The 21,492-nt window shown below is 39.7% G+C and overlaps 1 protein-coding gene across 1 annotated transcript in view; it reads right to left on the bottom strand.

Annotated features, from left to right (window-relative positions):
- The window catches only part of LOC124550916 (atypical kinase COQ8B, mitochondrial), a 134,167-nt gene that overhangs the window by 41,336 nt on the left and 71,339 nt on the right, over positions 1–21,492 (bottom strand). Inside the window, exons 6-8 of the mRNA XM_047125710.1 lie at positions 20,568–20,692; positions 15,059–15,281; positions 8,637–8,777 (exon numbers count right to left, since the gene is read on the bottom strand). Coding sequence (XP_046981666.1) covers positions 8,637–8,777; positions 15,059–15,281; positions 20,568–20,692 — 489 coding nt within the window. The remainder of the gene's footprint in view (positions 1–8,636; positions 8,778–15,058; positions 15,282–20,567; positions 20,693–21,492) is intronic.

Raw genomic sequence — 21,492 nt, forward strand, 5'->3', positions numbered from 1 at the left:
ATATAATTGAATAGGAAAAACAACCCTGTAATTATCAAATATTGTGTTTGTGATGCTTTGATTAACATAGTCACATATATTAAATACATAGGTGTAATGTTGCAAATAAAAGTGGAACAATCACATAAGATTTGTTGTAGGCAAGGTGAAAAGTGGACTTGGGTTTACTTGGGGAATTCTAGAGAAATGTAGCTCATCTATAAATGAGACTCATTCTTGAGGTCGGTTTATGGGAAGACATCAAAGCTATTCAGAAGCAAGCTGCTAGAATCGTTACTGATAGGTTCAATCAACACACAAATATAATTCAAATGGCAATCCCTGCTGGGGAGAACCCATTCCTTTCTTGAAACACTGCCAACAATATACATGAAAACACTGTTTGGCCTTCTACAGTGGCATGACTACCACTATGTTATTAGTTAGGGTGAATGAACACCACACAGTCTCCTGCTGCAGAACATGCTCTACAAGACTACAGTCATGACCCTGGTGTCTGTTTCACCACATGTGCCATCTGGATTCTTCCCCCAGACATCAGTTTCTCAGAACTTCGCAGATAGGAACAGATGTTAAAATTTGTCCCTGGTTCTCACCACCCACCCGGCCTTAATTTTCATTGGCTCAACATTTTTTCTCAGTAACTATTCATTTGTTCATTCCCTTTTAAGTTTCCTATATCTTTTATTTTCTGACCTATCTATTTTTCTCCATCTCCCCCACCTTGTTACATCTACCATGTATAATGCACCTAGTTTTCCACTCTTATCTCATGTATGTTATTTTGTCACTAATGTCTGTCTCGCTAATTACCCCATCTTCCACCTCTACGCGCTCAGGTATTGAAATCTCATCTGGTGCAGTCCCCATCAACCAGTCTTTTGTTCCCATCCAGTAAGTCTCCCCTGACCCAGGTTTCTGGCTGACTTTTCTGAGCTTTCCTCATTTCCTAAGCCTCCCCAGTCCTTTTCATTCACCCCTCTTCCTTCCCCTTCATCGTTTCTGCCAGAAGAATGACTCAATGACTCTGAACATCTGCACATTTCTTTAACCTTTGTACGTGATTTCTCCTCCTGCACTTGCTGAGTACTTTTTTTTTAATCTCTCCAGTTATATATTCAAAAATTTATCATTTTCATTACAATATTTTTAAATATGTCTGCTTGTGTCTGTATATATATATATATATATATATATATAATGGAAGGAAACATTCCACGTGGGAAAAATTATATATAAAAACAAAGATGAGGTGACTTACCGAACAAAAGCGCTGGCAGGTCGATAGACACACAAACAAACACAAACATACACACAAAATTCAAGCTTTCGCAACAAACTGTTGCCTCATCAGGAAAGAGGGAAGGAGAGGGGAAGACGAAAGGAAGTGGGTTTTAAAGGAGAGGGTAAGGAGTCATTCCAATCCCGGGAGCGGAAAGACTTACCTTAGGGGGAAAAAAGGACAGGTAAATATGTCTGCTTGTGTCTGTATGTGTGGATGGATATGTGCGTGTGTGCGAGTGTATACCTGTCCTTTTTTCCCCCTAAGGTAAGTCTTTCCGCTCCCGGGATTGGAATGACTCCTTACCCTCTCCTTTAAAACCCACTTCCTTTCGTCTTCCCCTCTCCTTCCCTCTTTCCTGATGAGGCAACAGTTTGTTGCGAAAGCTTGAATTTTGTGTGTATGTTTGTGTGTCTATCGACCTGCCAGCGCTTTTGTTCGGTAAGTCACCTCATCTTTGTTTTTTTTTTATATATATATATATATATATATATATATATATATATATATATATATATATATATATATCCCAGGCTATCCGTGATCTGAAGGCTGACCGGTCCATCATCATTCTTCCGGCGGACAAGGGTTCCACGACCGTGGTACTTGATCGTCGGGAGTATGTGGCTGAGGGACTGCGTCAGCTTTCAGACAACACCACATACAAAGTTTGCCAAGGTAATCCCATTCCTGATGTCCAGGCGGAGCTTCAGGGAATCCTCAGAACCTTAGGCCCCCTACAAAACCTTTCACCTGACTCCATCAACCTCCTGACCCCACCGACACCCCGCACCCCTACCTTCTACCTTCTTCCTAAAATTCACAAACCCAATCATCCTGGCCGTCCCATTGTAGCTGGTTACCAAGCCCCCACAGAACGTATCTCTGCCTACGTAGATCAACACCTTCAACCCATTACGTGCAGTCTCCCATCCTTCATCAAAGACACCAACCACTTTCTCGAACGCCTGGAATCCTTACCCAATCCGTTACCCCCAGAAACCATCCTTGTAACCATTGATGCCACTTCCTTATACACAAATATCCCGCACGTCCAGGGCCTCGCTGCAATGGAGCACTTCCTTTCACGCCGATCACCTGCCACCCTACCCAAAACCTCTTTCCTCATTACCTTAGCCAGCTTCATCCTGACCCACAACTTCTTCACTTTTGAAGGCCAGACATACCAGCAATTAAAGGGAACAGCCATGGGTACCAGGATGGCCCCTTCGTACGCCAACCTATTCATGGGTCGCTTAGAGGAAGCCTTCTTGGTTACCCAGGCCTGCCAACCCAAAGTTTGGTACAGATTTATTGATGACATCTTCATGATCTGGACTCACAGTGAAGAAGAACTCCAGAATTTCCTCTCCAACCTCAACTCCTTTGGTTCCATCAGATTCACCTGGTCCTACTCCAAATCCCATGCCACTTTCCTTGATGTTGACCTCCACCTGTCCAATGGCCAGCTTCACACGTCCGTCCACATCAAACCCACCAACAAGCAACAGTACCTCCATTACGACAGCTGCCACCCATTCCACATCAAACGGTCCCTTCCCTACAGCCTAGGTCTTCGTGGCAAACGAATCTGCTCCAGTCCGGAATCCCTGAAGCATTACACCAACAACCTGACAACAGCTCTCGCATCCCGCAACTACCCTCCCGACCTGGTACAGAAGCAAATAACCAGAGCAACTTCCTCATCCTCTCAAACCCAGAACCTCCCACAGAAGAACCACAAAAGTGCCCCACTTGTGACAGGATACTTTCCGGGACTGGATCAGATTCTGAATGTGGCTCTCCAGCAGGGATACGACTTCCTAAAATCCTGCCCAGAAATGAGATCCATCCTTCATGAAATCCTCCCCACTCCACCAAGAGTGTCTTTCCGCCGTCCACCTAACCTTCGTAACCTCTTAGTTCATCCCTATGAAATCCCCAAACCACCTTCCCTACCCTCTGGCTCCTACCCTTGTAACCGCCCCCGGTGTAAAACCTGTCCCATGCACCCTCCCACCACCACCTACTCCAGTCCTGTAACCCGGAAGGTGTACACGATCAAAGGCAGAGCCACGTGTGAAAGCACCCACGTGATCTACCAACTGACCTGCCTACACTGTGACGCATTCTATGTGGGAATGACCAGCAACAAACTGTCCATTCGCATGAATGGACACAGGCAGACAGTGTTTGTTGGTAATGAGGATCACCCTGTGGCTAAACATGCCTTGGTGCACGGCCAGCACATCTTGGCACAGTGTTACACCGTCCGGATTATCTGGATACTTCCCACCAACACCAACCTATCCGAACTCCGGAGATGGGAACTTGCCCTTCAGTATATCCTCTCTTCTCGTCATCCGCCAGGCCTCAATCTCCGCTAATTTCAAGTTGCCGCCACTCATACCTCACCTGTCTTTCAACAACTTCTTTGCCTCTACACTTCTGCCTCGACTGACATCTCTGCCCAAACTCTTTGTCTTTAAATATGTCTGCTTGTGTCTGTATGTGTGGATGGATATGTGCGTGTGTGCGAGTGTATACCTGTCCTTTTTTCCCCCTAAGGTAAGTCTTTCCGCTCCCGGGATTGGAATGACTCCTTACCCTCTCCTTTAAAACCCACTTCCTTTCGTCTTCCCCTCTCCTTCCCTCTTTCCTGATGAGGCAACAGTTTGTTCCGAAAGCTTGAATTTTGTGTGTATGTTTGTGTTTGTTTGTGTGTCTGTCGACCTGCCAGCACTTTCATTTGGTAAGTCACATCATCTTTGTTTTTAGATATATATATATATATATATATATGTGTGTGTGTGTGTGTGTGTGTGTGTGTGTGTGTGTGTGTGTGTGTGTGTGTGTGTGTGTGTGCGCGTGCGTGCGTGCGTGCGCGAGCGAGCGAGCGAGCGTATACCTGTCCTTTTTCCCCCTAAGGTAAGTCTTTCCGCTCCCGGGATTGGAATGACTCCTTACCCCCCCCCCCCCCCCCCCCCCCTTAAAACCCACATCTTTTCATCTTTCCCTCTCCTTCCCTCTTTCCTGACGAAGCAACCGTTGGTTGCAAAAGCTTGAAATTTTGTGTGTGCGCGTTTGTGTGTTTTTTTATTGTGTCTATCTACCAGCGCTTTCTCATTTGGTAAGTCATGGAATCTTTGTTTTTAAAATATTTTTCCCATGTCGAATGTTTCTTTCTATTTTATTCACAATATTTTCTTTGAAATATACCACTATAATCGTGTAAATATAAAGCTGCTAATAGCAGATAACCAACAGCTGTATAGGAATTCTGATGAAGCAGCAGCTTTTCCTCAAAGTAGCAGCTTTCTTACTCATTTATTCTATTACATTTAGAAGGCGTAAGTGTGAATAGCACTAAACAATGAAGTTATTGTTTATTTTTAATGCAGTATAAATATTAAGTTTCTATGATTTCATGGTCTTTTTGTTATCGTATTCCTTGGCTCATTTCACAGCCCTGAAGGTTCTCAGTCTTGATGGGATCTATAGAACATGATGAATGAATGTCGAATTTGTCATCTTAACTTGTGCAGGATCCTTAGTTGTGTCATGTAGATGTGACTGTCCTAGATGCAGTCTCTCAATTTAAAAACAACCATAACTGAATAAATTCAAAATGTTAGTGACACAACTACTACATGATTTTCAAATACCTGCCAGTTTTGTCTTGGCTGTGAAAAACAGCCACATGAAAATAATGCAGCATCTCACTGTATTGACCCAAAGTGACAGTCACTGTTACCCATTCCTTGTTTCTTCAACACAAAAGAGCTTGTGAGTCAATATGGTTAAGCTAAAGACTGTACCACCAAGTGCACTTCTCCAGTGCCTTGCAGATTTCTGGCTGAAGATGATCCAATTGATTCCAAGTTTTTAATTCATCAGAGTGTCCTAACCAAAATAAAACATCAGAACTTACCCTGCACAACTTTGAAATAGTCGGTACGTTTATATTTTTATTACAAGAGCACAATACACCCATACCACTTTTAATTGACAGTCTTAGATTTTCGAATAGAACCTCTTAATATGTGTTTTTAGTGAGGAATGTGATACACCATAATTTTCATTACGTTGTTGTACATTTATAATAGTATCTTGATTTACAACTTTTACTAATCATTGTTTAACATGCTCTGAAGTAACATACAGAGTGATTATAATTAAAGTTAAAATTTCAAACCACCATAGAAATAACACCACATGTCAGGATGACGTCAAATTACAATGGAATATTATCGGAGAAGGGGGGAAAACTTATGCCAGAGGAAAAAATAAATAGTTACAAAATGCAGCAATAGGTGGCACTGTAAGCATCATAATTTAATAGTGGTCGACTACAAATGACAAATGAATCGTACAACAATGCCTATGGTTTACGTCTGATGTTAAAGAAACAGTACCACTAGTGTGCATGGGTGTACAGTTGTGATACTGTTAGTTACCTAAGCCCATCCATCACAGCAAAGTCATATCACATCAGATGGGAAAAATTAGTTTTTAATTGTCCTGAGGCCAAAAACAGCATAAAATGCATCAAGCACATTGGTTTTTAATTGTCCCGAGGTCAAAAATGGCATAAAATGCAGCAATCAGAATCACAACAGATTATTAACTTCCATGTGACTGGCACGAAACGTGTTCAATATGGTGTCCATCATTTTCTGCAACAAGTCGAAATCAAGAAACAGCATGTTCCACAACTGATCGAAGTGTTTCCGGGGTCACGTTCAGAATGTGTTGTGCAATGCATTCCTTCACAGCAACTAAATTTTCAACTGGAACACTGAACACAACATCTTTCAGATAGTCCCACAGCCAGGAGTCACACAGATTAAGATCAGGTGATTGGGACATACAGGCTGTAGGGAAATGGTGGCAGACATTTCTAGCATTTCCAAAATGGCACTTCAGCAGCTGCTTAACTGGATTTGCAATGTGTGGAAGTGTGCCCTCATGCATACAAATGATCCCATCCACACACCCATGCTGTTGGAGAGCTGGAGTGACGTGGTTATGTAAAAGACATTCATAGCGCTCACCACTGACGGTACAGGTAACAGGACCGGAATCCCCTATCTCTTCGAAAAAATATGGCCCTATGATAAATGATGCTGTAAACCCGCACCACACAGTGACCATTTCAGGATGAAGTGGTACTGGTTGATTTGCGTGTGGATTTTCCATTGCCCATATTCGACAATTCTGTGTATTGACATATCCTGTCACATGAAAGAGGGCTTTGTCTGTACACAAAATCTTCCACGGCCAATCTTTGTCCACTTCCATGCAAGCAAGAAATTCTAAAGCAAAGGTCTCTCTTGCTGGCAGGTAAACAGGAAGCAACTTGTACACATGGGTAATGCTGAATGGATAGAAAAGGATGTTTCATAGAATTTTACACACCATGCTCACATGTATGTCCAATGTTCAGGCAATTCTCCATGCACTACAAGTTTGCACACCACCACTTTTCTCCTCTTGCATTGCTATGGCCACTGCTTCCACTGATGACGAATCAATTCGTTTCCTCCTTCTACCAGGTTGCACACTAAAAGAACCCATCTTTTTGAATTTCTGAATCATATTCTCCACACCCACGGTAGTCATCAGACCAACGCCTTTTTTCAAACCTTTCAGTGTCCGGAACTTCTGCAGAGCGACATGTGCACCAACTTCAATGGGTTGTGTGCATGACGTGTATTCATTTACATATTCTGACACATACAGCGCCATCTATTGATCAATTTTCACACTATTTTTTTCTTCTGACATACATGTTCCCCCCTTCTCCTACAATATTCCGTTGCAATTTGATGTCATTCTACAGCGTTTTGAAAGTTTAACTTTAATTACAATCACCCTTTATAACCTACAACAGAAAAATATTTTAATGAAATTAATGAACATGTCTTCTAAAATGACAACTGAATGCTCAAAATGTAAACATTCAACATGTGGGTAGTCTTCTATATAACTTGAAATATTGTCTTTTGTATGCAATGATTGAATTTTAGCATTAGAGTCACTATTACTGTAGAGAACTAAAATACTCAATTCAATTTAATGACATTTAATTATCTGAACATCCACAGTTGAAATTAACTATTTTATGAAATTTGGCACAGGAAAGCTTTCCATTCTACAAACCAAATTACTTTAAATATGTTATTAGCATCTCTTGAATTTGTTACCACATTTAAATCAATTTCAACAATACTTTCTCCACTGTAAATCATAAGGAATTCTAATTAAAATAATAATGTAAAAAGTGTTACTTGTTGATTGTCAATAAACTATAATAGCCTACATTAGGTTAAGAGTTCAGTTATTAAAATTAGTGGCAGTTGTTGAGGAGTCATTAAGTTGCAGTATAAAGATGATGTTATAAGTTAATAACAGTATATTATAAGCAAAAATTAATAATAAATGAAGCAAATACGAAGCATGTCAACAATTATTTGACAAATATAAATCCCATTTCCACATCAAGATTATAAAAGGATTCAAAAATAAAGCCATCGGCTTTCTCGGTGAAGGAGAATGGTGAATGATGATAATCAAATATTGTCATCAGTATTGTTTCTTATAGTTAAATACATGGAATTAATATTTATTTTCCTCTTCTACAACTTAAAAATATTGCAACACTCTCATTTACTCATTGAGGAGACTGCAATTTATACCAGAAATTTGAGTAGAAAAAACTGCACCTTGAGTACTAAAGGATGAAGTAGTCTGCACATCATGATCCATTAAAAGTGCTGCCAATATCAAACTGCTGCCAGCAGAGATTTTCAAAAGATTCATTTTTGTATTACTCTCTATCTTATGTTTATCCTACACAATCTAGACTCAATACAGGAATTAAGACAGTTTGGAAAACACTAATAGTATAAGAGGAGGAAAGAAACTGTGACAAAAACAATAAATTAATTTACTTTGTAAAGGTCTCCTTTGCTGAACACTGCACATTAGTAGGTACTGGTATTACGATCTCATTACTTAAGACTGATTCTCATCCCATACGGTAATTCTCCCCTGACCCGCAGTTCTGGGTGACTTTCCCGAAATCTTTCCCTTTTCCTAGACCTCTCCAGTCCTTTTCCTTAACCCCTCTTCCTTCCCCTTCAACCCTTCTGCCTGAAGAAGGAGCCACTGACTCCAAAAGCTTGCCAATTGCAACCATCTTTTTTATGTGTGTGTTCTGCAGCTGCTTGGTGAGTAAGTATATAATTTTGTTAGTAATTGATTGTTTTCATTGTTGCAGTAGATCACAATACTTAACCGTACATGACAAACAGTTCTAAACAATTTCTGCCAATATTGCAGCACAACTTACCAATTATTTTAGGCACATAGTAGTCTGGGTATGGAGCCAGTAATTTGTGGAACTTTCGAGTACATTCTGCCTCGCGAATGTAGTCTACCTCCCATGCAAGCTCTCGTTTTGCTACTTCAACTACATTGTCAATGAAGAACCCTAAAACAATAATTGTAATTAAATGAAAAATTGTGCAAAAGGAATGACATTTGCAAATGATGTCTACCAACTAAAACAGGTGGTTACTTTGAATTTAAAGATAACAGAAAAGTATCTATTGAAACATTTTAACTGACATGAAAGTATATACATCAGAAGCGAAAACACACCAACAAGAAAATACTTTCTCTGTCTCGTTACCATCATAGACTGGCATTTTTTAGTGACACATGTACTTTGCCTTTTACTTATATTCACAAAGTTAATTTTCTGCTGTTGCTCTAGTGAATTCATCCTGCCTGAGTATCTCTCAGCATTATTATTCCACTAAACCACTTTAAAGGCTCCATGAATAATTATAAATAAAGCAATACATTTTGGACGTTCTACACTACTGATTTATTTTGTTAATTACTTTTTGGCTTACAAGCCACCATCATACTGACTATTGTCATCTAAGATGGGTACAGTATTCACGAACAACACTGAAAAAGATGCAACACAGAATAGAAGTCACACACAAGAAAGATACAGAAAATTTTATAGGGTAAGTGCTGTATTAGAAATGCCATTAGATAAAGAATCAGAAATCGTTTCAACTAAAGTTACTAAATACCCAAATTTTGCTATATTACAGTCACTCACAAATAAAACTTTCATGTTGGAAGCACTACTCCACTATGCACTAAACATAGACATAATTTGCATTACTGAACATTGGCTACAAAATGACGAAGTAAAATTAACCTCAATCTCAGGATATAGATTAGCAAGTCATTTTAGCCGAGTTTTCCAAACATGGTGGCTCTGCTATCTTTCTGAAAGAACAAATAAAGTTCTGTGATGTCAGTAAAAGTTATATTGACTCAATTGAAAAATACTTTGAACTTTCCATTACCAAACTGCCAGAGCTTAATTTCATAGTTATTAACATATATGGAGCACCAAGTGGAAACCTGTCAGTCTTCATGAATAAACTAGAAGTTCTGCTGAACAGGATCAGTACACTAAATATGAAGATAGTGCTTTGTGGGGATTTCAATATTGATTTTTCAAAAGACAGCAGTACCAGAGATGCTTTGATAAATATGACCAACACATTCAATATGATCCCCACAATACACTGTCCAACAAGATTAACAGAATGCACAAATTCCATTATTGACCAAATATTCATCTCAGAAACAACTTACAGATTCACAAGCAGAGTACTGAGCATGGGTTATAGTGATCATGAGGCACAGCTGCTGTGTATAGAAATGCCAACAAGTAGTAGCAGTTCCGGAAAAGTAGTCAAAAAAAGAACCTTTTCTGAAGATAACATTAGAATTTTTAATCTCTTACTGGCGAAGGAAAACTGGGAAAGCATCGCCACTCAGGACAATGTTGATAGCATGTACATGAGTTTTCAGAGCATCTTGCTTCACTATTTTAATGTAGCATTTCCAAAAGTAGTAAAAACAGTAAAACCTAACAATAACAAGCAATGGGTAACTAAAGGCATAAAAATTTCCAGTCAGAGAAACAGATTTCTGCAGTACTCTTGTAAGAAATATAGAGTAACCCAAGAATTTGCAGATTATTAAAAAGCCTACAAAAGAATCAATGGTAGAGTAGTCAAAGAGGAAATTATGTGGAATGACAATTTGAGAAAAAAATCATCTAACAAAATGAGATCCACGTGGAGAGTTATAAAGAAAGAAACTTGTAGTTCAGCGCCAAAGAAAGAGAATGTATCATTAACACTAGAAGGCTCAAAAGTCACAGACCCAAATTCAGTTGTGGAAAAATTCAATGAATACTTCACCTCACTAGCTGAAGATCTCATTCAAGTACACTGTCAAGGACCAGTCCCAAGTTTCTCCAGCAAGTCACTGGTCTCGACTGCTTCTATGTATGTGTATGAAACAAACCCCAATGAAATTATAAATAAAATTAAATCATTAAGCAATAAAATGTCAAGTGGTCTTGATGAAGTACCTGATTTCATATTAAAAGAATGTGCTCACCACATAGCAAACCCCTTGGCAAAAATTTTCAACCTCTCTTTACAAACTGGTGTATTTCCAGATATTTTTAAAACAGCAAAAGTTTCACCACTGCTAAAAAAAGGTGGTTCTGAAAAAATATCAAACTACTGACCCATGTCACAGTTAAGTTCCTTCTCAAAAATTCTAGAAAAACTCTTCTATGACAGGCTTTTAAGTTTCATAAATAAATATGCACCTCTTACAGTACAACAACATGTTTTTAGAAAGTCTAAAACTACACAGACAGCAATTTTCGAATTCTTAGACTGCATTTTAAAATCCCTTGATCAAAATAAATTAGCTGCAGGTATTTTCCTAGATCTATCAAAAGCCTTCGACGTCCTGGACCATAACATTCTGCTCGAAAAATTAGAAAGACGAGGAGTAAGAGGTGTAGCACATAGCTGGTTGTGTTCATACTTAAAAAAACGCAGGCAGAAAGTATCACTTCAGTATGACTTCAACAACATGAATGAAACAAGAAACAACTCCTTTCTTTCTAGGGAATTACCAATAAAATATGGTGTACCACAGGGCTCAATCTTAGGTCCACTACTCTTCTTGATTTATGTGGACGACTTAGTTGAATATATGAGTCCCACAAAAACTATGCTGTTTGCCAATGACACCAGCATGTTGCTAACTGGATCCAGTCCAGAAACTTTGGGGCCAACAGCAGAAAGTTCTATGAAAAGACAAAAAACGAACTCATTATTAATACTGAAAAAACTGTGTGTGTCAATTTTCATTTAATTCCTGCAACTAATCAAATGTCTATTCAAGCCCAATTAAAAAATGATCCCCTAGAAAAGTTAAGTGTCACAAAATTCTTGGTCTTTGGGTTCAGCAAGACAAAGTGGGATACACATATAAATAACTTGTGTAGAAAGCTATCATCTGTGTGCTATGGCCTAAGAATTTTAAAGGCTACAACAAGCAAAACAACAGTACTGCAGGCATACTATGCACAGTTCCACTCACTAATCCGATATGGGATCATTTTCTGGGGATACTCAACTCACAGTGTAAAGGTTTTTAGAATGCAAAAGAGAGCTTTAAGAATAATTTGTGGCCTTAAAAAGATGGAGTCCTGCAAATCCCATTTTACTGAGCTTGGTGTTCTAAATGTTGCAAGTTTATTCATTTATGAAATTATCTTTTTCACTAGGGACTACCTCCTGAAAACAGGCAAACAGCTACAGAACAAAAATGTACACAACTATAGTACCAGAAGGGAATCAAATATGCATCAAAAATATCACAGAACAACCACCTATCCGAGGAGCATAATTAACATTGGTGTAATACTACACAATAAGATACCAGAGGAAATAAAAAATACTACTCATTCAATATTTAAAGCTAAACTAAAGGCATTTCTAATAAAGCATTGTTTCTATTCTGTCAGAGAATTTCTGAATAAGTAACAAAATTAATTGTAATAGGTACCTAATTTTAATTTGCCTACTATTTTGCTAATACTATGTATTATTGTTAACTTATCTTTGACCTGTCCAATATCAATTGTACAATTTGTGCTATATGATAAAACTGGACCAATAAACAATCAATCAATCAATCAATTTAGAGGTAGGTGTAAACAAAAAGTAAATGTCATCTTTGACAGTGCAGCAGCAATTCAATTAAAAATGTTGAAGTTAAACAGCAGACAAATATTAAGAGAACAAGGCAAAAAAACATTGATGCTAATCCTTTAAACAGTGTCTAAGTACCAATTGAAATTAAATTAAATTAACAATCACAATAAAATAAAATTCATACATTAGTATTGCACAATAGCTTGAAGAGGCATTACATATGGAAGGTAATAGAGTAACAGAGGAAATAATAAGAAATGACAACCATATCTAATTTAGCATATGTATCCTGCTATAATCATCAGTTCTATCTCTAACTGGGGAATGAAACCCATTATCTTGGAGAAAGCATAAACCATTTTCATTTGTTCTTTCACTGCATGACAGTATAATGGAAAAGGACAGAAAGGTAAAAGCACCAGAGAGGTGGTTTTGATGATAAGACTGATGATGAAAGCAAGGCTTAAGGTAAATCAAGAGATGTTCATAGCGTGTGTCAATCTAGAAAAACATTTGACAATGTAAAATAGCCCAAGTAGTCAGAAATTTTGAGAAAAATAGGTATAAGCTATAGGTACAGACCCCAGAATGAATAAGAATGGAAGATCAACAGCAAAGTGCTCAGATTAGAAAGTTGTAAGATAGGGATGAAATCTTTCACCCCTGCTGTTCAATCTGCATATCAAAGTAACAATGACGGAAATAAAAGGAATGGGAATGAAATTCAAGGTGAAAATATGTCAATGATAAGATTCATTGCCAACACTGCAATCCCAAGTGAAGGTGAAAAAGAATTACAGGATCTGCTGAATAGAATAAACAGTCTAATAAGTACATAAGCAGGATTAAGAGTAAACCAGAGAGAGACAATGGTGATTAGAAGAAACAAGATTAAAGCAGACGAAGGTTAGGAATTCTGCAACCTTGAAGAAAAATTACATGACAGGCAAAGCAAGGGGGACAGAAAAGGCAGACTAGCACTGTATAAGAGGGCACTGACAACCAAAGAAGTCTACTAGTATCAGACACAGGCCTTAATTTGAGCAGAGAGGAGGCATGAAGGGGCGAGGGGGAGTGGGAGTGGGGGAGGTAAGGAGACGGGGGGAGGTATGGAGGGGAGGGGGTTGTGGGAAGGAGGGGGGATTGTGGGGAGGAGGGGGGGATTGTGGGGAGGAGGGGGGGATTGTGGGGAGGAGGGGGGGATTGTGGGGAGGAGGGGGGGATTGTGGGGAGGAGGGGGGGATTGTGGGGAGGAGGGGGGGATTGTGGGGAGGAGGGGGGGCGTGTGGGGAGGAGGGGGGGCGTGTGGGGAGGAGGGGGGCGTGTGAGGAGGAGGGGGGGCGTGTGGGGAGAAGGGGAGGGGGTTGTGGGGAGGAGGGGGGGCGTGTGGGGAGGAGGGGGGGCGTGTGGGGAGAAGGGGAGGGGGTTGTAGGGAGGAGGGGAGATTGCGGGGAGGAGGGGGGGCGCAGGGTAGATAGCTCACTTGTGTGACCCATCCTAGAATACAGCTTAAGTCAGTGGTAACTGTACTATATAGGACTAACAGGAGATGTTAAATGTATACACTGAAGGGCATTGTCACAGAGACGCTGAAAAAATTCAACTGATAGACACTTGAAGATACATGCAAACTATCTATGGTAGTATTCTTACAAAGTTTCAAGACACAACATTAACTGAGGAATAAACTAAAGCCCTCTACATATCACTCCTGCAGGGATCACAGTGACAAGATGAGGCTAATAACAGTGCACACAGAGTTCTTCAAATAACCATTCTTGCCACACTCCACTCCAGAATGGAATGGGAAGAAACCTGAACAACTGGTTTATTGCAAGCCCCCCCTCCCCCCCTCCCCCGGCATGCACTTCACAGATATTTGCAGAGCATGTAGGGACTTCAGAAAGCAAGTTAGACATGTTATCCCAAGCTAAAATCAATGCACAATAAGAGTGACGCATTCTCGAAAGTGAGTACGGGTTCCAGATTTCCCGGAGACACATTTCTGTTGTGGTGCATCACAGTGTTGGAGAAATAGTGTGGAAACTGGCAATGTGCCCAAAAATTGAAGCATGATTCTTGGGGGAAAATGTCTAAATTGGTCACAGATTCACCATGAAATGCTGGCAGTGTATGGATCAAGTGCAAATCACAGCCACACAGATGTGGGTGATGCTGACTGGGAAGTCCAGATCTCGTACTGTGTGATCTCCATCTTTTCAGCAAGCTGACAGAACATCCGAGGGAGGAGATTTTCCAATGACACGGATGCTCACACCACAGTTCTTGAATGGGTCCATAACAGAGGAGCAGATTTTTACAGTCAAGGAATTGAACAACTGGTAGAACATTCTGACTGCTGTTTACAGACACATGGTGACTACATTGAAAGGTAATGTAATGTACATTTGTCACTCTGAACTGTAGTGTAGTGTAGCATTCAATAGCAGTTACTTGGTGTGCCACTATAATGTGTAACTTACTTTTTGACGTCCCCTCGTGCATGTAGTCAAGAGAGTTATGCATTGTCTGGGAGGGAAGGGGATGGAGGGGAGCCACCTAGACAGGTGCACAGTTGTACGTACGCATTCACACACGTACAAAATACTATGAATTTTCTGACAGGTGGTTTTAAAATATCCTGGTTCCTTACCTTCTGGGAATATGTTCCACACCTTCAAAACTCCAACAAGGTTATTGATGTCCGAATCTATTCCCTCTGCCACACCGGGATACTGTATTTTCATGGCAACCTCTGTCCCATCTGGCAGTCGAGCCAAGTGAACCTGTCCGATAGACGCTGCAGCAAATGGCCGTTCTTCAAATTCCTGCAGCCGAGACCGCCAGTCAGCCCCGAGTTCCCGTGACAGAACTCTCTGTGCAGAAACCAGAACAAAAGAAACTTTAACATTTTCTATATTAAAAAGTAACAGATGAATTATGACAGGATGTATATGCACACAAGGAAAAAAAAAGTTCCCGGATTTCCTGGAACTGTAAAACTTATCAATCCTTCGAACGGTTAAGGTTTTATACACCGGCATAGAACTTCCCAGCACTTAAGAAAACGAAACCCAAAAGAAGAAGAAGAAGGGGGAAAAGATAAAAAAAAATATGTTTCCTAAAGATCTTTGACATGCAGCAACATGTACGCTGCATAACCTCATATTATGATACGCTTGCATATTTTCGTATGTCATGTGATCTCACCAGCCAATGACAGCAGAAATTCAGAGCATACGTGAAGCAGTCAGCCAATAGCAACATTCACTGTTACAAAGCATGAACACATGAACATGAAAAGTTTAAATTAATACACACAGTGTAGCTACAAGAAAAGCTAAACTTTCACATGCAATTTTGGTCTTTTTTTGCGTGTTCTACAGTTCAAGATACATCACACAAACATGGCAATACAGTTTTAAATTGTGACACAAATGTCTGATCTTCTGGGATCAAAATTCTTCTAAGTGGCTGGTCCTCAAACTGTTAAATTTTTATATAAGAGTCAAACACCTTGTGATTTAAGAAATTCATTGGACATTCTCACACGTAACATAATTCATCTCACTTAAAAGGAATTGGAAGTAAAACTTTTCAAACCACCACTTGCAATATTTTCCTGTGACTTGTAATAAATAGATTCTTTTCAGCAGTTGCCAGAGAGCATTACTGCATTAGTGTTAAGTGATCTTACATTACGTCACAAAAGAAACAGGACATCCACAAGCATCAGAATTTCATAGACCATACGAAAATGCATAATTCGGCTTAAAGCGCACATTCATAGGTTCAGATTAACAGTGAAGTAGGCCCCAACCTAATATTAAGCTTTTCAGTGTGGTTTTCAGGATGCAAACTTTCTTGTAGTACCGCATGTTTGGTTTTTTATTATGGCCTAATGCCATATGTGTTGGTAGATGAAAATGGGCACTTGATATTCAGTGGACAATTGAAACTAGCGAATAGTGTGGAATGAAGCACTTCATTTCAAATAAATAGTCTATTTCTGCAGAAAATATTAACAAAAGCCAAATTTCTTTAGCAAACCAACAAAAATGCCTTCATTTTACTGCACAGCAGTATATGCTTGACTGCCAAAAATGTGGAAATGCAATAAAATCAGAAAATTGAAACTAATAAGATATTTTAGCCTTCTGTAATTACGTGAATGTACTTTATTTCACTTGACAGCTTCCGGCCACAGAAATCTGTTGTAGTTTTATGTGAGAGCTGTAAACATAGAGAAAACAGCAGAATCACTGGCCATAAACATGAGCCACATTAAGACTACACCCCCTCCCTGCTACTACTCAGAATGCTCTCTGCATGCGAGAATCTGATCGCTTGGGCATGCCAGAAAATCTTTTCTGGGTAGCATCTGGCTGCTTGTTGCTACTACTGATACAGCTAACAGCCAGAAGTGGGAGAAGGTACCGCTCATATGCAACTCAACAGCGTATGCGCGTGAGCCTGTTGGCAAGTGTTCAAATGAACCTAATGTAAACAGCTGTGTCATCACGTTCATCGGTTTCAGTTTCTTGTTATGAAGTATTGCATAGCCTTTGTCCTAAAGCCTTTGACAGATTTTGCTGTTGGCAAACACTTGTGTGTGCATTGCGTTTTGTTGTTGTAAATGGTGGTGGTGGTGGTTAGTGTTTAACGTCCCGTCGACAACGAGGTCATTAGAGACGGAGCGCAAGCTCGGGTTAGGGAAGGAGTGGGAAGGAAATTGGCCGTGCCCTTTCAAAGGAACCATCCTGGCATTTGCCTGAAACGATTTAGGGAAAACACGGAAAACCTAAATCAGGATGGCTGGAGACGGGATTGAACCATCGTCCTCCCGAATGCGAGTCCAGCGTGCTAACCACTGCGCCACTAGCTCGGTGTTGTAAATGGTACATTTCCTTTGCAACTTAAGTTTTATTTTGGTTTTTGCCTCTCGTGTGTGTTTTATTGCTACAGTGTTATTCTGCAGGATGGGATACAGTTCAATTCCTCGTTAGAGTATCAGTCCTTACCACTCAGAATTACAAAAATTTGACTGAAAACTAAAACAATGAAAAATTCCTGTGTTTTCGCCGGTTTTCTCCTGTATAAAAAAATTACCACATTTTTTACAGATTTCCCGGTTCTCCTGGGGCATATACACCATGTATGAGCATCGTGACTAGAATTATGAATTTACCTTCACTGACAGTTTGCATGAAAATTCTGTCACAAATCATTCAATACTTTTTCTGCAACCCACACTTTACAGCCAAGAACTATTTACTGAGCATAAAATTATTAGCATTCTATAATGACAGGGTAAATTGTCTATTAGTCCACAAAACCAACCAATAATAGTTTGTGATCGAAATTAGTACGTCTCTGAATGGTTCCTTTGTTGGGTACACGCATTGTAATTTTAATACTAAACAGCCACCCAAATAAGTTTTACAGCAGTGGAACTTACACACTCACCAAATAGACGCACTACACAGAAATGTAACATCATCTCATGGAGTGAAGATAATGGACCCAACACTACAGTCCAGTGACAAGAGGAAAGGACAGCAGCCCCTATCCAAACACTAACCCAATCCAGTCCAGGTAATCTGCAGTACAAATGGGCCATGATGTTGTGAGGGATCTGCTTGTAACTGCAGGTAGAAAATGTGTAGGACCTAACAGAAAAAAAGGTCGCATCCAGAAACAGCACATTAGCAACGAAAGATGTGCAGAATGTGTTTAAAAAGAAACTGATGCCACAGTCGATGCCATGCTGAAAATCTGCAAGAAAACAACTTTCAGAAGGAAGACATTCAAGAAATGTTTGGTAGAAGCACTGTCATTTCTTCAAATGGTTCCTTGGATAGTGTGTCTTCAGAACAGGACAACTAAACAGCAATAAATAGCAGTAAATGTTATTTTTCTTATTCCTTCCCCTTCAAAAGACTGTAAAAGGAGTTCTCTCTTTCTGGTCCATTTTCTGTTATTTTGCCTTTCCTCTCCCTCTCCACCAAACATTTATCAATACGAAGTGCAACATCTAAGAGACAAACTGCCTCTGGCGCACGTTAGTCGGGGTTATTTGTGGGCAGCAGAAAACCCATTTTCTGCCGTGTACTGAAGTTATAGCTAACATACAAATCTATGGAATCCATATAGGTCCACACAATCTACTAACTCTATTCACAATAAATTTCGCAAACAGTATCCACATATGCTGCTAAACATACTTATACAACTGTATTATAGTGCCACACATAATTCAGGAGATACGACATCATAAACACTGAGATGTGTGAAAAAATGCCGCATCCTACAGTCAAGTCAGGAAATCCATGGCCTGGCAGAACTTTTGACAGCTTTCAACTACAAAGTGCACACAGATTTAGGCAAAAATAATATCCATCTACAGAGCTACAAAGAAGTGTTGCCACAGGCATTTACAAAATCGCACCATAGACACATGATGCAAATGAATGTGCATATTTCTTTGTAGATCTGTTTCATAATCTCAAAGATGTTGTCATGAGTATATGGAAATGATTTTTGATATCAATATAATAGAAGGAAACATTCCACGTGGGAAAAATTATATATAAAAACAAAGATGAGGTGACTTACCGAACGAAAGCGCTGGCAGGTCGATAGACACACAAACAAACACAAACATACACACACTTGAATCTCCGCTAATTTCAAGTTGCCGCCACTCATACCTCACCTGTCTTTCAACAACTTCTTTGCCTCTACACTTCTGCTTCGACTGACATCTCTGCCCAAACTCTTTGTCTTTAAATATGTCTGCTTGTGGCTGTATGTGTGGATGGATATGTGCGTGTGTGCGAGTGTATACCTGTCCTTTTTCCCCCAAAGGTAAGTCTTTCCGCTCCCGGGATTGGAATGACTCCTTACCCTCTCCCTTAAAACCCACTTCCTTTCGTCTTCCCCTCTCCTTCCCTCTTTCCTGATGAGGCAACAGTTTGTTGCGAAAGCTTGAATTTTGTGTGTATGTTTGTGTGTCTATCGACCTGCCAGCGCTTTCGTTCGGTAAGTCACCTCATCTTTGTTTTTATATATAATGGAAATGATTTTTTTTTATATATTATACTAAAATTTTTTTGTTTAGATTTATAATAGAAAATTGGCAAAATGGATGACTGCACAATGCCAGGTTTTTCAGATAGTACATTAAAATGGAAAGACTGGCATTTCACTACAATGTATTCTAAAAAAATTTCTTGTCATACAGGGGCTGCTTGTGACTGTAAAATCGTTGTTGCAATGTGGTACTAGCCAATCTTGGGTATCTCATAATTTTCTAGTGAGTGCCTTATAATACAGAGTGCACACATATACCAGACAGCACTGTCTGAAAGTTGCTACTCACCATACAGCGGAGGTGCCGAGTCGGAGACAGGAACAACAAAAAAGACTCTCACAATTAAAGCTTTTGGCCATTAAGGACTTCGTCAACAAGACACACACACACACACACACACACACACACACACACACACACACACCACACACACACACACACTTACGCAAACACAACTCACGTACACAAAATACAGAGAGCAGGGAAGAACACACACACACACACACACACACACACACACACACACACACACACACACTTACGCAAACACAACTCACGTACACAAAATACAGAGAGCAGGGAAGAGGAGGAGATGGACAGAGAAAGGGGAGAAGAAAATGGATAGAGGGAGGGAGAGAAGAAGATGGATAAAGATAGGGAGAGGTGGGGGTGGACAGAGAAAGGGGAGAGAAGGGGACGTGTGCAACATTGTGTGACAGACATGTGTATAGGTGAAGCACCAGGTAAAAAGCTACTGAAGATTTAAGCTTTTCCTCCCTAACAACTCCTATACCACAGATGACTTCTTGAATAAAAGCAGTAAATCACAAATCTGTAAACGGACAGCAATTAGCTAAATACTGATTTTTGTAATTTTATGTGTATGTACAAATGTAGGAACTAACAACCAACAACAGACAATATTTGTGGTGCGCCATCTTGGCCAGACATTTTTGAAGTATTATTTACGAACAAAGGGGAATTACTGACTACTGTACACATCCCAATGTGTGATATTACCAATTGGTGAAACACTGTTACACTTTTAATCCTCTCGACTCGCCATTACCTCTACTTGCCACGTGGGCATGAAATCTGCCGACTGCCGCACCCTCTCGAATGCAGCCTGCAGGCCAGGACTGATAGTGTTGCTGTCCTGTATGCTGAGGATCTGGCCAATCTTCAGTGCTGCTCCTGCACACACAGTAGCCGAGGAGACCGTCAGACAATTATCATTACATATGTTATCTGGTTGAAATGGATAAGGATGGGTGGAATTGGAAAACGGAAGAAAAGAGTTAGGGCAAACAATCACAAGTGTGGTTATACGGGAGCACTAAACGACAACTGCTATTTGTTTTGAAGTGTCGATTGAAGTAAACATTGTAAATAAGCATCATTAACGGGCAACTGCTACCACTGCAATGCACATGCTAATAACAAACTGTGACAGTTGGCTTTGTAACTAAGTTTGTATCTGCTAAAGATACATATTAGTCACCAAACAACATAATATAAAAAGAGGTTAAATATTAACATAAATGAAAATGACTGTAGCCAAATCAAATAGGGCAGCGCTGAGGAAATGAGACTGGGAAATGAGACACTGAAAGTAATAGGCGAGTTCTGTTATTTGGGCAGCAAAATAACTGATGATGGCTGCAGTAGAGGGGGTGTAAAATGCAGACTTACAATAGCTAGAAAAGAATTCACAAAAGAGAAATTTCCTAACATATATTTCAGTGATAGGAAGTGATTTTGGACGGTATTTGTATGGAGCGTAGCCTTGTACAAAATTGAAACATGGACAATAAGTAGTTCAGACAAGAAGAGAATAAAAGCATTGAAAATGTCATGGTACAGGAGAATGCTGTAGATTAGATGGGAAGATAAGGTAATTAATGAGGAAGTGATTTTTACTTCATTAGGAACCACAATCATAACATACTTTTTGAATGAAATTGCCACCATTTGATCGTAGGTTTTTTTAATAT

The sequence above is a fragment of the Schistocerca americana genome, chromosome 9 (genome assembly GCF_021461395.2).
Source record: "Schistocerca americana isolate TAMUIC-IGC-003095 chromosome 9, iqSchAmer2.1, whole genome shotgun sequence".
NCBI classification, from domain to species: domain Eukaryota; kingdom Metazoa; phylum Arthropoda; class Insecta; order Orthoptera; family Acrididae; genus Schistocerca; species Schistocerca americana.